This window comes from Plecotus auritus (assembly GCF_963455305.1).
Source record: "Plecotus auritus genome assembly, chromosome: X".
In the NCBI taxonomy this organism is placed as follows: Eukaryota; Metazoa; Chordata; class Mammalia; order Chiroptera; family Vespertilionidae; genus Plecotus; species Plecotus auritus.
In genome coordinates this window covers 87,838,652-87,857,106 of record NC_137784.1, presented here as the reverse complement: position 1 = coordinate 87,857,106, position 18,455 = coordinate 87,838,652, and the positions used below count along the sequence as shown (strand labels likewise).

The 18,455-nt window shown below is 39.4% G+C and overlaps 1 protein-coding gene across 1 annotated transcript; it reads right to left on the bottom strand.

Annotated features, from left to right (window-relative positions):
• Window positions 1-12,275: 12,275 nt before the first annotated feature.
• LOC308240197 (endogenous retrovirus group K member 25 Pro protein-like) lies at window positions 12,276-13,749 on the bottom strand (the record flags this gene model as incomplete). Its single annotated transcript, XM_080653126.1, has 2 exons — window positions 12,276-12,794; window positions 13,660-13,749. The coding sequence occupies 2 exons, from the start codon at window positions 13,747-13,749 to the stop codon at window positions 12,276-12,278; spliced, it is 609 nt and encodes a 202-aa protein (XP_080509252.1).
• Between the last annotated feature and the right edge of the window lie 4,706 nt (window positions 13,750-18,455).

Below are 18,455 nucleotides of genomic sequence, written 5' to 3'. Positions count from 1 at the left end.
CTTAAAATCCAACTGGCACTAAAATGGATATTTACAGATTGCCCATATACTTCTCTCCTCAATAGAGTAATCTTCCCAGCCACACTTGATTTTGTTCAGCTTTCTCTCCAGTATCAGATCCCTGTCCAGGGTAGGGCCTCCATTGCATATAGATAGACCTACTCTATGATGATCTAGCTGATTTTCAAGTACCACCTGTTCTAGATACCCTGCACCATCCTGGTGAACAGACTTTGTCCAGGGTCCCAGCCTTCTCTATTTTCTTGTCTGCTACATATATGCCAGAAGCTAATTCCAGCATGTCAAAAATGCAAGAGTTTCATCAAAAGGTTGATGGAACTTGGGGACTCAGCAAGGGCTGAATCACATATGTTATTGCCTGTTGGAAATGGCTAAGGGCATTTCCCCAAACCTGAAAAGGATGCAAACCTGAAATGATTGCTCCCTGCCAGACAGCTGAGGGCATTTCAATCTACATGTTATTGCCTCCTGCTGGTCAAACACCTGAATAGCCATAGGCAGTTTCCCCCAATCTAACAATGCTTCTGTATACCAAACCCTGGCCTTTGATATGTATATCTACCTTGCTTTAGGACAAATTGTGTTAATAAAGAGCAAGGGGTCCTGAGAGACAAGAGAACTTGGTTCCTTTAGCCAAGTCTTCTCTGGCTCCCCAAAATGCCTTCCAAAATTGTTTCATCTCTGGACTCTTTATTAAATTACACACAGCGCCTCCTCAAGATTCCTGAACCCTTCAAGATGCTGGATTAAGACCCCCAGCACATATAATCACCATGAAACTTCCTATCTTCTGGCCAAGACTCCAAATTACAATTATGATCTTGATTTCATATACTAACTCCACCATTTTTCCTTCCTTCTATCTTTTTTTATTGATTAGTTGTTAAAACTGTTAAGTGTGAAGAATTACAACCAGACATTTGTCTGTATAAAAAGGTATTAGTGTATGTGAATAGCAGAACCTTAGTGCCAAAATGTTAAAACTTCAGATAAGCCTGCTTTCTCTTAGGCAAATCTGTCCATTGTCCCAGGCTCTCCAAAACCCAGGAAGATCTTTGAATCCACTGCATTTGATAGCTACTGTTGTCAGCATTTAGATGGGCAACTCCATAAAATTGATTCCTAGCTGCTGCCCTGTGAATGGACTAGCTCTCATACCAGTACAACCCCCAATACTTTCAACCAAAGTCTTTGGTTTTGTAGTCCCCTAAAACAACAGTTTTAACTAGTTAATGTAAAATACTCATAATAAAATAGTATATGAGAAGACTCATAATAGTATAATGATGATAGCAAATAACAAGTAGCATTCATTGAGTGTTTATTATATTCCAGACATTGTGCCAAGTACGTTGCTTTATTACCTCCAGTCTTACAACAACTCTATGAGGTAGTGACTGCACTATTTTTATCCCCATTTTACAGATAAAAAAAAAACTGAAGCATGTAAATATAGTAACTTGGAAAAGTTCAGACAGTTAATAGCAGGGAATTGGACATCTGAAGATTATGTTCCCACAATTATCACTCCCTGGGATATCAACTCCAAATGTCTTTATCTGGTTTTCATGGACCTCAGCTAACTATGCTCTTTTCCTCATTCTAATTTCTGATTACTACTGAAAAAAAGACTTTTCCTTTAAGCAAACTAATCATCCTCATTCTAAAGAACAATATTTCTTTAATTTGGGAGATCTTTCTTTGATCCTTCATGATTGTCTCACCTTCACTCTTTGAAACATACTGCCAAACACACCTTTCTAAGAAGCTTTACCTGAACAACTCCAACTCCATTACTTAGCCCAGAAATTTTATAAAGAAACTTAGAAGTATGAAAACATCAGTAACCAGTACTCAGTACTATTCAAAGAGCTGCCCTTCCAAAGCCAAGGAGGACTTTTTAATTTGTTCACTCAACAAATATTTACTAGGGACTTACTATGTATGAGACACAATTTTAGGCTTTGGAGACACCATAATAAGCAATTCTTGCCTTTGGGGGAGGCTTACAACCTGGTTGGGGAGACAATGAACAAAATGAACAGGTCAGTGTTACAGTATGTTAGATAACAATGAGTACCACGTAGAATAAAACAGGGGAAAGAAATAGGGAATATTTGGGGTGGGAAAGTGATTCAATTTTTAATAGAGTGGGCAAGGTAGACTTTACTGAGAAAATGATGCTTGACACAATTCTGATAAAAACTTGAATTGACCCACCTGACATGTACCTCTAGATACTTGTTAGTTGAGTAGCAAACAGGGTAGGGCATGTCAAATAAAAGCTTTCAAACCAGATTGACTTGTCCAATGTGGATAAACCCTCATGGTCAAAGAAAATAATTAAAATGTCTTTATCACAGTTTCCACCATATTTTCTCCTCTTCAACACTATTTGGGCTGTATATAGCAAAGCTTCACTTTGTGAGGAAATAGAGCAGTATGGACCTTGGAGTAAGACCAACTGGTATTCCTGTCTCAGTTCTGCCACTTAACTTGCTGTGTGACATTGAAGCAAATCATGTAAATCAGTGTCTTCTACAAAATGGGGATATAATAGTGGTTATATTGAAGGACTGTTGTGTGGCTTTAATGGGACAAGGCATGTGATATATTTCCCATGAAGTTCATAAAAGTTGGCTTGTTGTGGTAATTATTGCTGTTGGGTTTTGTCAGCAAGTATAAATGAATTGGTGCCCACAACATCCTAAAACAGACATTGGTTTCTGGTTTCTCAGATTCCACCAAGAAAATTAATTCAGACATGATTCCATGTTCAAAGCAGATTTTAAAATAGTTATTTGTTATGTTAAACTATATGTAGCAGTGGCAAACAATCATAGAGCAACAAATGAAGCAAATGGGTGAGGAAAAATAATAACACTGCTACAACTGAAAATGATTAGTTCAATGGCCATCTACTGATGTGGACAGAGATTCTCTTTAAAAGGATGGACAAAAATAAAATAAAAGAATGGGAAAGACTTCAGCAAAGCTGGAAGTGAGAGCTATTTTACTATGTGGCTTAATGCCAGAAATATCCTGCGTCATTAAGGATATGTTGCATGTTTAACTTGAGTATATATTTTTATATTTTGATGAAAATTATTTGTGGGTAAAAAATATATCAAAGATATGTTTGATCTAGGGGAAATGGGTCTTCAATTCAAATATATAAACAAACTGGTTTTGAATAGCAGTGAAATTTTGTTTTGGAGTTGACACCTAATGTTTTCTACATTAGAGCCTAAAGTCTAGTTTCTTTTTTAACCAAATAATAAACTCGTTAAGGTAGAAGTACAAAACAGACTCTTCACCCTAAACAAGTACATGATCCAAAACTAGTACTATTTGAGTCGTGAGTTTCCATAAATTTTTACATATTTGCAAAGATGCTAAAATATTTTTTGAGAAGTTTTTTAAACATAAAGTGAGTCAGGGATAAATAAAGGGACCTAGGTATTAGATTCCAGTACTAGACAATTTGACTCGTCTTCACCAATGGGAAAAAGTGGGTTTGCAATTGTGAGTACATGAAACAGAGTTTATTCTTGTATTATTATTTATTCCTGTATTTATTATATATTTTTCTATATGAACAGCTGTAAAACTACTTTTGCCCACCCCTGTATATATATTACAACCTAATTATTGCATTCTACTAGCAAACAAGTAGAAAAGACAACAAAAAGCCTTGTCCTTTAGCCTTTCCTTCATGGGCCATAAACATTTCATTGTCCTTGTACCATTTGGATTTTCCCCTCTTCTAAGATACTTGTAGTAATGTGTCTTCCAGCAGAATCTCAATTTTGCTTGCCATACTTAAGGCCCAGGAACCCACACAGGCATAGTTAGATGGTAATGATACCTTTGAGGAAAAGAGTATACTCTTTGTGTTTTTGTAGTTTTCATTCTTTGTTTAGCTCTGTCTATACCATGATGTTTACCCATATTCTTTCCCCCAATCTTCCTACTCTTAGAATCTACATGGTTTTCTTTAAGAAGCTCTTTTACAAATTTCTATCCCCTTATCAGGGACCTCCTCCAGCCCTAGGATTTTCTTCTCTTCATATTCACCCATGCACATGACTTCCAAATCTGGCTCTAGCAAGAATCTCTATGGAAGATAAAATGGCAGCTGAATAGGCAGACCTGTAAGGCATCTTGTCCCAGGGCCAGGCTGGAAGTACAACTAAACTGGAGAACATTCACCTGGAATTTCCAAATGTGGTTCAGCTAGGAGGTGACTTACTACTATAACAAGAAGAACAGAAGGCACCTGGAGATCAGTAGGAAGAGTGAGATGGCAAGAGAGAGTTGCCCGGAGCACACACACCTGACCACAGCAGTTGCAACCAAATGGTGGCACCTCTGGACATGTGGCAGTGTGACCCGCAGCACCCGTATCACCCAAGTATGAAAGGTAGCAAGACTGCTGACAGCAGAGGAGTCTAGATCTGGCAGATCAAAGTTAGTGAGGGAGAGAGCCACAGTTCCTATTGCTTTTTTTTTTTTTAAATCTCTAAACCCAGAGCACAGGAGTTTTTATTTGCAACTACACACCCAAGGCATTTGCGCAGGGAGGGAGGCTCAGACCTGAGGTATCTGAGGACAGGAGGAGGGGTTGGGGGGAAGCAGGGCAGGAAGACATAGAAAAGCAGTAGTCAGGAATCCTGCATTGGGTCATTCATAAGCTTCCAAACCAAAATGGCCATTTCCCCTGGGAGGAGCTACCTCCTCCCTACACCCAGAGGGCAAGGAAAAAAAAAAAAAAAAACACCTCCCTAGCTGATACAGCCTGCCACACCCTGCATTTTGAGCATTACTGAGGAAACAAAGACAGAGGCCAAGCATACAGGTCTGAACAGTCTCAAGGAGCCCTCAGTGACCAGAGTGGAGGAGGGGCCATCCAGCCCACTGTTCTAGGGAACTGGACTGATAAAAACTCCAGGGTCCCAGCTGACCTCATTGGTTTCCATACAAGGACTTCTGTCCAACCAAGGGCAGAGTAATATTTTGGGCCACTCATGGAGGAGTAGCTCTGGGACAGGAAAAAGCATCCACCATATTCCCTGAAAGCAAAATAATACCAACCCCACCTAAAACCCTGTCAGAAACAGACTCTTGAGTGATTAAGGTTGATAGCTGGCAGACAGGCAAAGAGAGCAGATTGGCTCTGCCTGCTTGAATACAAGGCCTGCAGAGACAGATACAAGCAAAGGACCAGTTGATCACTTGGAGCTTCAAGCTGGGTGCTAAAAGTCAAAAGACAGTGCCTGACAGAGGTTAGCACCTAAGTGCCTAACAGAAAGCCCAGTCTGGCCTCTCTTGGGCACTTCCAAGCCCAACAACACAAGTAGCAGCCACCTTGAGATTACTCTGTAGCTTGTGCTGAGTAGCCTCAGGCAGGGCACAAGCAGTGACTGGTTTTGAACTTCCCAGGAGGCCCCAGAGCCAATGCACCTGGTGGAGTTTCAGACAATGTCAGATTACAACTCTACACATCCACGAGCAACACACTCAAATGGGGCAGAGTCAGTGAGTACCAAAGCCCCACTGAATCAAGTCCTGCTCCTAGGATGTCTCCTACACAGCAGCTCTTCCTCTGTAATCATAGCTGCTCCTCACAGCCAATTGGCCTGGGGGGGGGTGGTCAATACCTCCCAGTGACACCAACAGCAATCAAGGATCAACTACAGAAAGACTGTGCATACAGCTCACACAGGAGCATACCTAGAGTGCCAGCTCAGGTGACTAGGGAGGCTGAGCCACTGGGCTCTATAGGACACCTACTACACAAGGCCATTTTACCAATTCCAGGAGACAAAGAAGCTCTACTTAATACGTAGAAACAAACAACAATGCAATGCAGAGACAAAAAAAATGCAGAGACCAAAAAACAAAACAAAACAAAACAAAATGTCACAAATGAAAGAACAGAAGAAATCTCCAGGAAAAGAAATAAATGAAATGGGAATAAGCAGAGTTCAAAACAATGGTTATAAGGACATTCGAGGAACTTAATGAGAGCTTCAAGGGTTTTGGTGAAAATTACAAGGATCTTAGTGAGAACATCAAAAATGAAAAAGAACCAGACAGAAATTAAAGATACACTAACTGACATGAAGAATAATTTACAGGGAATCAACAGTAGTGTAGAGGATACTGAGAATCAAATCAGCAATTTACAATATGAGGCAGCTAAAAACACCCAACCAGAAGAGAAAAAAAAAGAATCCAAAACTATAAACATAGTGTAAAGAGCCTCTGGGACAACTTCAAGTGACCAACATTCACATCATGGGGGTGCTGGCAAAAGAGATAGAACAAGATATTGGAAACCTATTTGAATAAATAATGAAAGAAAACTTCCTCTACCTGGTGAAAGAAATAGACAAGTCCCGGAAGTGCGGAGAGTCCCAAACAAGAGGAACCCAAAAAGGCTGACACCAAGACACATCATAATTAAAATGCCAAAGATTAAAGACAAAGAGAGAATCTTAAAAGCAGCAAGAGAAAATCAGTTAGTTACCTACAAGGGAACTTCCATACAACTGTCAGATGATTTCTCAACAGAAATTTTAGAGTCCAGAGGGAATGGCAAGAAATATTCAAAGAGATGAATAGCAAGGGCCTACAACCCAGCAAAGCTATCTTGTAGAATTGAAGGTCAGATAAAGACCTTCACAGATAAGAAAAATCTAAAGGAGTTCATCACCACCAAGCCAATATTACATGAAATGTTGAAGGGTCTTCATTAAGAAGAATAAGAAAATAAAAAGATGCCCTAACTGGTTTGGCTCAGTGGATAGAGCATCGACCTGTGGAATGAAGGGTCCCGGGTTCGATTTGGTCAAGGGCATGTACCTTGGTTGCAGGCACATCCCCAGTAGGGGGTGTGCAGGAGGCAGCTGATCAATGTTTCTCTCTCATCGATGTTTCTAACTCTCTATTCCTCTCCCTTCCTCTTTGTAAAAAATCAATAAAATATATTTTAAAAAAAGAAAGTAAAAAGATCAAAAATATGAACAATAAAAAGGCAATAAATATATATCTATCAACAATTGAATCTAAAAATCAAACTAAACAAACAATGAATATAATGAACACAATAAACTGATGAAGAAAATAGAACCAGAGGCATGGAATCATGGAAAAGACTGACAAAACTCTAGAGGGAAGTGGGGAGGCAGGGCAGGAAGAGCTTAACCAAAGAAATTATATGCATATATGCATTAGCTATGGACACAGACATTAATAATAACTAGAGAGAGACAGAACTGTAATGGAGTACAGTTTTTGTATGTGATTGCAGTTAATTTTGTAACTATTTAAATAGATTCCAATACCTTTAGGATGTTACATGTAATCCCTGTGGTCATCACACAAAAAAATATCTATAGAATATAAACAAAAAAAATGAGAATGGCATCAAAATGTGCCACACACAAAAGACTGGAGTAATGGAAATGAGGGGGGGAAGGTAAATGAGATATAGAAAACAAGACAAAATGGCAAAAGTAAGTTCTTCACTCTTAGTAATTACATTAAATGATTAGAATGGGAAGATTTATGCTGTATATATTTTACCACAATTCTTTTAAATCATGAAAAAAAAAGTCACACCCGAGAAAGTGAGTAGCTGATGGCACAGGAGTGATAGCAATCAATGTTTATGAAATAGCACAAGAGATGAATATAACATAAATTTGGATTGATGGAGGTCAGTGAAGACTAGGGGAGGAACTTGAATTTTTATAGTAGGTAAATAGAAATTAACTAGAAGTTCTCAAGCAAATGAATGACTTGATGGAATTGGTGTTTCAGGGAAATTTTTCTGAATGAGTTGGAACATGGAGTGTGAAAAGCCATGGCCAGCGTGGCTTTTGCGTTCAAAGGCTTGGAGAAAGAGCTGACACACAAATGATACACACAAGACAAGATTAATTTTGAAATTATGGGGGGAGGCCAGGGCAAACTCAACTATAGCAGTCAAGTTCCACTGAGTCTCCTTTACCCAGCTGCTTTTATTTACTAGAATACACAATTGCCTTTTAGGAATGCAAACAGGCATATCAATGGTAATATTTATAGTAAACAGTAAGATTATCAGGTTGTGGAGAGTTTGCTTTAGGCCTGTGGTCGGCAAACTGCGGCTTGCGAGCCACATGCGGCTCTTTGGCCCCTTGAGTGTGGCTCTTCCCCAAAATACCACAGCCTGGGCGAGTCTATTTTGAAGAAGTGGCGTTAGAAGAAGTTTAAGTTTAAAAAATTTGGCTCTCAAAAGAAAATTTCAATAGTTGTACTGTTGATATTTGGCTCTGTTGACTAATGAGTTTGCCAACCACTGCTTTAGGCCATTGAGTCAGCAGTAGGTAATAAAATGCAAATTCACCCTGTGAATATCAAAGGAGTCCAAACAGCCTTCTGCCGGACTTCTCATATTTATATTAATTACTGTTGATCTTGGTTTCTAGCATTTCTCCCCTCTTTAAATTCTTAATAGATGTTGATATGCCACTTGTAGAGTTTCAATTCTTTTAAGATTTTTAATCCACATCTTCAGACTAAAATTAAACAAATAAGAATAAGAATGAGACAGGTAATAGTGGTTATGCTAAAAGGCAAAAGTAAAGGAGCAAATTCTTTCTTTAAATTGCTATCAGGTATCTAAGGAATTAGTTTGTAAGTTTCTGTAATTCCAAAATATCAAGGGTGGTGTTATTTTTACTTTAAGCACCAAGAAGGTGATTTTTCATTGAAGTTATTATTTTAAACTATATCATTTTACTGGCGCAAGTGCAGCAGCTGATTTTCATTGATTATTACTATACGCATACCCATGGGGCTTCAATCCACAAAAGAAAAAAAATGTTCTTAAGTTTGCTGCTGGTGGGTGCCATTCATAAGACTTTTTATATAATGTCTTAGTGGGGGGAGGTCTTAGTAATGTTAAATTCTCTTTGCCTCTCCCAGAATCAAGCAGTGATAGTAACTGTATTTAGGTTTTTGCTTCCCCCTCCTTTGGTGTGATGCTAGCCAGCTTTAATTCTACACACAGAGGAGCAATAGTTTGATTCTTGTGTTATTTAAAAAAGGGAAGCCTGGTGGGGACACCCGTGTAATTATACTTTGCCCATATATTTACTATACTAGGTGGGGAATCAGTCCACATAAGGGATTTTACCCAGGGAGGACTTCCCCATTAGCCCATGGTGAAATCACCACACAGCTGGTTACTGCCAGCATGGCAAGAAAGACATTTTCAGGCGTTCTTGGGGTTTTGGTCTCTTCCCAAATTCGTTCAGCTTTCTGCACCATCTTCTTTATCACTCCCCAAGTCATCTCTGGGCTGTTTATCGTCCTTCTTGTTCTTCTTCCACTCCTTATCTTCAGTGTATTGCTGGGGGCTGCTGTTTGTGGTTGGGGTAGCCCAGTGGTTGGCAAACTCATGAGTCAACAGAGCCAAATATCAACAGTACAACGATTGAAATTTCTTTTGAGAGCCAAATTTTTTAAACTTAAACTTCTTCTAACGCCACTTCTTCAAAATAGACTCACCCAGGCCGTGGTATTTTGTGGAAGAGCCACACTCAAGGGGCCAAAGAGCTGCATGTGGCTCTCGAGCCTCAGTTTGCCGACCACGGGGGTAGCCGATTGTCTACAGCTGCATGGTATGGCTCCAGGTGCAAGGTCCTCATTAATCTGGCTAGTTCCTCTCTTGGATCCATGTTGCAGTTTAATATTTCTAGCAGGAATCCACACGGGTTTGGAAAAATTCTCTGGAAATATACAAGCATACCCTCTGCCAAAGGTTAGTAATGGATCTGGTCCCTTCCATAAACCAGATTCGGGATCTTTCCATTTAACTAGATCATTTTCTGTTGTTTTATTCTGACACCAGTGTAACTCCATGGGTGTCTTACCATCAGCATCACAAGTGAAAAAATTTAAAGTAATTAAGGCTTAGTGCAGCCTACCCACAGGTGATTTCTCCATCATAATCCCCCCTTTTTGTTTTTCAAGTTGGGATTTTAGCCACTGGTGCTGTCATTCAATAATGGCCTGTCCTTGGGAATTACATGGTATTCCTGTAATGTGCTGAATTTTCCACTTTTTACAAAATTGCTGAAAATGACAGCTTGTGTAAGCAGGCCCATTATCAGTTTAAAAAATTTTTGGAATTCCCATGACGGCAAAAAGCAGCTAAGCAATGATTAATAACCTGTTTTGCCATTTCCATGGAGATGCAGTAGCCCATAGGACTTTTGAAAAGGTGTCTACAGAGACATGCAATGCCCCAAGGTGTCCAAAGGAAGTATAATGTGTCACATCCATTTGCCAGATATGCTCCCTCAGCAAACCTCTAGGGTTGACTCCTTGAGGTTTAGGCCCTTGAGGTAGATGTAACATGCGAGTGGGACATTCTCTGATAATCCATTTGGCCTGCTGTCGAGAGATTTGAGAATTGTTTAGACAACATTTTGGCAGGATGATGTAAAAGCTGATGAGATTCTGAGGCCTGTTTTAAAAAAGCAATCAATTTGTCAGCATGTGCATTTCCTTTTGCCAATGGGCCAGGTAATAAATTGTGAGCCATTATGTGAGTAATATAGAAAGGATATTGTCTTTGTTGCACAATCTGCTGAACTTGTTTGAATAGTAAAAATAAACTTTGGTCACTGAGCCATTTTAAAGGAGCAGTTTCAATTCTATTTAATAAACCTGCAGTGTAAGAAGAATCCAAGATAATATTAAGAGGCTGTTGCAAATCCTGTAATGCAGCCTTTATAGCTTCCAACTCAATTCTTTGTACAGAAGTATGACTAGTTTGGATTACTCGGTCTAAATTCATTGTGTGATAAGCAGCTTTGCTATTTGATGATCCATCAGTAAAAACAGTTAATGCATCAGGAATAGGTTCCTGCCTAGTATCTTTGGTATAATAATAGGAGTATAATATAAAAATTGTAATAATTTGTCTTTTAGTAGGTGACAACTAAGTTCCCCTTAATTCAATTTGCCAATTTAAATCAGTCTGAAATAACATTTCTAATTGCTTCCCAGTAAAGGGAAGGTAAATACATTGGGGTTCTTGTCCTCTAAGCTGTCTGCATTGCTTTCTAAGCTGAAAAATCAACTGAGCCATTAGTTCTATATATGTAACTGCAGTTTTAGAGGATTGATGTCCTAGGTGGACCCATTCAATAACAGCAAGAGAATTTTTATTTTGGAAGATGACTCCAGTGGGACTATTTGCAGTAGGATTAATCTGTCCCAATAAAGGTAATTCAGGCAGTACTCGTGCCACTTGGGCTAAGGAGATTGCCTGCTCAATTCTTTGTAACTCTTTTCTAGCTTCATCTGTCAATACTCGGGGTGAGGAAAGATTAGAGTCACCTCTAAGTATATTAAATAAATTTTTCATTTCTCCTGTAGAGATTTTTAGGTAAGGTCTTAACCAATTAATGTCCCCTAATAATTTTTGAAAGTCATTTAAGGTTTTAAGGCAGTCTTTCCTTATTTCTACCTTCTGAGGCCTAATATATTGGTTTTCAATTATGGTACCTAGATATTTAAAAGGCATTTCTTTCTGCACTTTTTCTGGAGCAATTTTTAAACCCCATTTAGGAAGTTCTTTTTCTAATTGAGAAAACATTGCTAAAGTTCCTGTGAACTCGCTAGGAGCAAGTCATCCATGTAATGGACAATATAACACTGGGAATATTTGTCTCTTAAAGGCTGAATAGCTTGAGCTACATATTTTTGACATAAAGTAGGGTTATTGGCCATTTCTTGAGGCAAAACTTCCCATTGATATCTTTTCATAGGCTCTATATTATTAATAGATGGCACTGAAAAAGCAAATCTTTGTTTATCTTGCGGTGCCAAGGGAATGGTAAAGAAACAATCCTTAAGATCTACTATTATAAGAGACCAATCTAGAGGGATTTGTGAAGGTGCTGGGAGTCCAGGCTGTAAAGCCCCCATGGTATGCATAGTAGCGTTAACGGCTCTAAGATCATGTAATAATCACCATTTTCCTGCTGCCTTCTTAGGTATTGTAAATATAGGCATATTCCAAGGACTATTGGAAGGTTCTATATGACCAGCCTCTACTTGTTCCTGTAATAATTCATGAATATGATTTAATTTCTCCTTGGTTAATGGCCACTGATCCACCCATACAGGTTTATCATCTTTCCATTGTATAGGCTCAGCATGGGGGTGAGGAGATTGAGCAGTGACCACTCCTAAAAAGGCTGGTATTCTAATCCTTGTTTTCCTGTGTTTCCTTTGGCCTGAATGGGTTCTTTAGTCTCCTGATTATCTTTTCCTAAACCTTGATCAGCTTGATATCCCACCTGAGTCCTTAACTGTTGTCCCTTGCCGGTAATAATACAAGCTTGTAAACCTTCTAAAATGTCTCGGCCCCATAAGCTGACTGCAATTCCAGAGACTATATAGGGCTGAAACCATCCTGTTTTTCCTTCCTCATCTTTCCACTTTAACACTGCAGCGCTGCATTTCGTGTTATCAGGAATTCCAACACCCGTGATAGAGCCTATAGTTTCTACCATGGACCAACTTGGAGGCCAGAATTCTTGACTGATGACACTAATATCTGCTCCAGTGTCCACTAATCCTTTAAACAGTTTTCCCTCTATTCTTAGATTAATCATAGGATGGGTCTTGCTAATTTCCTGTATCCAATATATATCTGAGCTTCCAAATCCTTGTGTCCCTCTCTTCCTATTTATAACTTCACCTCGCTGAATATAAGGTTAAAAACAGGAGCTGAGCAATTTTTTGTCCGGGAATAATTTGCATAATATATTTGCATTCTAAAATTACTTTGATTTCTCCCTTATATTCTGAATCTATGACTTCAGGAAAAACAGTCCTTTTAGCATATTTTCACTCTTTCCTAGGACTAAACCTGATATTCCTGGTGGCACAGGTCCCCAAATTCCTGTAGGAACAACTTGTCTAGCCATATTGTGGATCAGGGTGATTGTTATTGTGCTATTAAGATCAAAGCCAGCATTTCTTTCTGGAGTGATTCAAAGGAGGGAATCTACTGTGGTACTGGCAGGGTGGAACTTCCCCTTATTTAAAAACCGGGCTTGGAGGAGCCCCTCTGGCCATTTCCCTGCAGCTGGCCATTTCCTATGTCTTGATTTAATGGCTGGCCATTTCTATGAAATTTAGGTTTACACTGATTGGCCCAATGATTCCCCTTCTTACATCTGGGACATAGACCTGCATTACCTGAGTTGGGAGGCGGAATGTTTATGCCTTCTCCCTGGGAGTCACCTTGTGTCCCTTTTGGTTGTTTACATTCCTTTTTAAAAGGTCCTTGTTGTCCACAATTAAAACATAATTTGTTTCTTGTAATTGTGGCAGCTAGTAAGCTTGCCCTAAAAATGCCTGACCCCATATTCTGACATGCTCGAATAATTTCTGTGATGGTACTGTCTTTTCTTAGAGGCATTAGACATTTCTTACAATCAGCATTGGCATTTTCATAAGCTAATTGCTGAGTCAAAATGTCTCCTGCTGTCTCATGTTGAATCTGCCGTCTCACTGCTTGAGTGAGGCAAGCTATAAGATCAGTGGGCCCCTGCATGCACTTACTAAAGGCTCCTTCAGGTTGTCCTTTTGCTGGTGAAGTCCACCAGGCTTTTTGTCCACAAAGTCTAACTTGCTCATATGCCCGCTGGACATATTGGAGCTGATTATGGAGGTCACTAAATTGTCCCTGTCCTGCAAGCATCTCAAAAGTTATAAGAACATTCTGTCTGAGATTTGAAGAAGCTTGTTCTTGACATTTCTCTAAAAATTCTCCTTTCCATAGCAAATAATCTCCTCCATCCAGAGTTGCAAGGGCTAGAGAATACCAATCATAAGGAGCTAGGAACGCTTCAGAAATGTTAGTTATAATTTCTCCAGTTAATGGAGCATTTGCGCCTTTCTGTATTACATTATCACGCAAGGCCTTTATCATTTTAGAGTCAAATCTTTCATGCTGTCTTATTATTTGATTAGGAAATTGTGGATTAGCTACCTGTATGATAGGAAAAACAAGTCTATCTTCCATAGTCATATCCTTTAATCCTTTTCTGATGGCTCTTTGCATAGGTGATTCTGTTAGTGGCGATTTAAATGTTTCAGAATCAGGACATGAAGACCACTCCTCCAATTTATCTTTCTGCTTCTCTTTAGGAGTGTTGGGTGCAAAGGGAGGAGGTCTTTCTTCTCTGAAAGGCTCTAGCAAATGCAATACTGTTTCCCACAAGGAGAAACAATTTGAAGACAAATTTTTCCCCTGCTGCTGAGCTTCTTTCAAGTTCTGACCTATCCATTCCCAACATTCAATATCCAATGTACCCACATCAGAAAACCATGGATTATATTCTATAATAATCTGTACAAACTGTAAAAGAAGATCTTCTGAAACTACAACTCCCCTATATTTTAGTAAGCAAGCCAAAAGTTTACAGTAAAATCTTTCTTTTTTCGACAAATTCTGCCCCATGATGATCTGGCTGAAATAAGAAAAATACTCAAGCACTTACGGATCCGTGGGTTCCAAAGCTGACAAGAGTTTTTTTTGCATGCAGTTAATCTTCCACCACCGGGTCCGGTGATATTTTCCACTCTGGCGAATCCTTTTTCTCCAAGTCCCTGTTCAAGAGCGCCAATTGTGAAAAGCCATGGCCAGCGTGGCTTTCGGGTTCAAAGGCTTGGAGAAAGAGCCGACACACAAATGATACACACAGGACAAGATTAATTTTGAAATTATGGGGGGAGGCCAGGGCAAACTCAACTATAGAGTCAAGTTCCACTGAGTCTCCTTTACCCAGCTGCTTTTATTTACTAGAATACACAATTGCCTTTTAGGAATGCAAACAGACATATCAATGGTAATATTTATAGTAAACAGTAAGATTATCAGGTTGTGTAGAGTTTGCTTTAGGCCCATGGTCGGCAAACTCATTAGTCAACAGAGCGGCAAACCGAGGCTCGCGAGCCGCATGTGGCTCGGGAGCCGCAGTTTGCCGACCACTGCTTTAGGCCATTGAGTCAGCAGTAGGTAATAAAATGCAAATTCACCCTGTGAATATCAAAAGAGTTCAAACAGCCTTCTGCCGCTGGACTTCTCACATTTATATTAATTACTGTTGATCTTGGTTTCCAGCAATGGAGATAGTGTAACAGGGGCTTAGTGAGGAGTGCTATAGTGACGGTAGTTAAAGTCATCAGGGAAAATGAACCCCTAAATAAATAAAGACAAAGGGAAAAACAGATTAGAATCAAGATATCTTCTGCTCTTTATAGAAACCAAACATGCTCCTATTTCAGGGCCTTCATCCTTATTACCTATTACCTCAGCCTAAATTTTTCTTTCTCTGTCCCTTAAAATCTAAATGGCTCACAGCATCATTTCTGCAGACATATAACCTTGTAAATTAAGACTAACATGAGCACCCCACTTAACATATTTGTTCTGTCTTCTGTTAGGTCAAATAAAGACAAACCTTGCAAGTGAGAATTTTGAGGAAGCTGTGGGGCAGGACAAATCATAATTACAATTACCTGAAAATTGGACTTAATGAAGGAGATCAAAACGTATTTTGCCTCTTCCAGAGGCTGCCTGGCTACTGGTTCTCTCAATTACCATAGTTTTGATGCTGTTGGGTTTTAATGTTATCACTGAACTGGGAAGAGAGGATGGAAATAGGGCATGTTAAAATACCAAAAAGCTGCCCGGCCAAGTGGTTGAGCGTTGACCTATGAATCAGGAGATCACGGTTCCATTTCTGGTCAGGGCACAGGCCCAGGTTGTAGGCTTGATCCCCAGTGTGGGGCATGCAGGAGGCAGCCAATAAATTATTCTCTCTCATCATTGATGTTTCTATCTCTCTCCCTCTCTGAAATCAAGAAAAATATATTTTAAAAAATACCACAAAGATCACTGCTCTTATTTTTTTTATTTTTTAAATAATTTTCATTGTTGAAAGTATTACATATGTCCCTGTTTTTCCCCCATTGAACCCCTCCAGCCCAACCCAGGCCTTCAGCACCCAATTGTCTGTGTCCATGGGTTATGTGTATAAGGTCTTTGGTTGATTACCTCCCACCCACCCACCCTCCCCTGCCTTCCCTCCAAGATTGTGCACTCTGTTCCATGCTTCCATGTCTCTGGATCCATTCCATTCTTCAGTTTATATTGTTACTTAGATTCCACATATGAGTGAGATTATGTGATACTTGAATTTCTCTGACTGACTTATTTCACTTAGCATGCTACTCTCCAGGTCCCTCCATGCTGTGTCAAGGGGTAAGAGATTCTTCTTTTTTACTGCTGCAGAGTATTCCATGGTATAAATGTACCACAGCTTTTTTATACACTCATCTACTGAAGGGCACTTGGGCTGTTTCCAGACCTTAGCTATTGTAAATTATGCTGCTATGAACATAGGGGTGCATACATTCATTCTGATTGGTGTTTCAGGTTTCTTAGGATATATTCCTAGAAGTGGGGTCACTGGGTCAAATGGCAGTTCCTTATTTAATTTCTTGAGGAAGCTCCAAACTTCTCCACAGTGGCTGCACCAGTTTGCATGCCCACCAGCAGTGTACTAGGTTTCCTTTTCTCCACATCCTTGCCAGTGCTTGTCATTTGTTGATGATAGCCATTCTGACAGGTGTGAGGTGATACCTCATTGCCATTTTAATTTGCATGACTCTGATGATCAGTGACTGAGCATTTTTTCATATGTCTCTTGACCATCTGTATGTCCACTTTGCAGAAGTGTCTATTTAGATCCTTTGCCCGTTGTTTAATTAGGTTGTTTGTCTTCCTTTTGTTAAGTTGTATGAGTTCCTTATATATTTTGGATATTAACCTTTTATGAGAGGTATCATTGCCAAAGATGGTCTCACATACAGTGGGCTCTCTTTTCATTTTGTTGATGGTTTCTTTTGCTGTGCAGAAGCTTTTTACTTAGATATAGTCCCATTTGTTTGTTTTCTCCTTAGTTTCCTTTGCCCTAGGAGATGCATCCATAAACATATTGCTATGAGAAATGTCTGAGATTCTTGCTGCCTATGGTTTCTTCTAGGATTTTTATGGTTTCATGACTTACATTCAGGTTTTTTTTTAATCAATTTTGAGTTTATTCTTGTGTATGGTATAAGTTGGTGGCTTAGTTACTTTTTTTAATTTCTTTATTGATTAAGGTATTACATATGTGTCCTCATCCCTCCATTAACTCCCCAACCCCCCCCCCACTCATACCTTCACCCCCTGGTGTTCATGTCCATTGGTTAGGCTTATATGCATGCATACAAGTCCTTTTGCTGATCTCTCCCTCTTACCCCCACCCTCCCCTACATTCCCTCTGAGGTTTGACAGTCTGACTGATGCTTCTCTGTCTCTGGATCTGTCCCTGTTCATCAGTTTATGTTGTTCATTATATTCCATAAATGAGTGAGATCATGTGGTATTTATCTTTCTCTGACTGGCTTGTTTCACTTAGCAAAATGCTCTCCAGTTCCATCCATGCTGTTGCAAATGATAAGAATTCCCTCTTTTTACCGCAGCATAGTATTCCATTGTGTAGATGTACCACAGTTTTTTAATCCACTCATCTGCTGATGAGCACTTAGACTGTTTCCAAATCTTAGCTATGGTGAATTGTGCTGCTATGAACATAGGGGTGCATATATCCTTTCTGATTGGTGTTTCTAGCTTCTTGGGGTATATTCCTAGAGGTGGGATCACAGGGTCAAATGGGAGTTCCATTTTTAGTTTTGGTTTTTTTTGTTTGTTTTTTAAATAAATCTTTATTCAGATTATTACAATTGTTTCTCCTTTTTCCCCACATAGCTCCCCTCCACCCGGTGCCCCCCCCACCACCTTCTGCCCTTACCCCCCCCCCACTGTCCTCATCCATGGGTGTATGATTTTTGTCCAGTCTCTTCCTGAACCCCCCCATACCCCTTTCCCCCTGAGAATTATCAGTCCACTCCCTTTATATGCCCCTGATTCTATTATATTCACCAGATTATTCTGTTCATCAGGTTTTTAATTCACTTGATTTTTAGGTTCACTTGTTGATAGATATGTATTTGTTGTTCATAATTTTTATCTTTACTTTTTTCTTCTTCCTCTTCTTAAAGAATACCTTTCAGCATTTCATGTAATACTGGTTTGGTGGTGATGAACTCCTTTAGCTTTTTCTTATCTGTGAAGCTCTTTATCTGACCTTCAATTCTGAATGATAGCTTTGCTGGGTAGAGTAATCTTGGTTGTAGGTTCTTGCTATTAATCACTTTGAAAATTTCTTGCCACTCCCGTCTGGCCTGCATAGTTTCTGTTGAGAAATCAGCTGACAATCGTATGGGTGCTCCCTTGTAGGTAATTA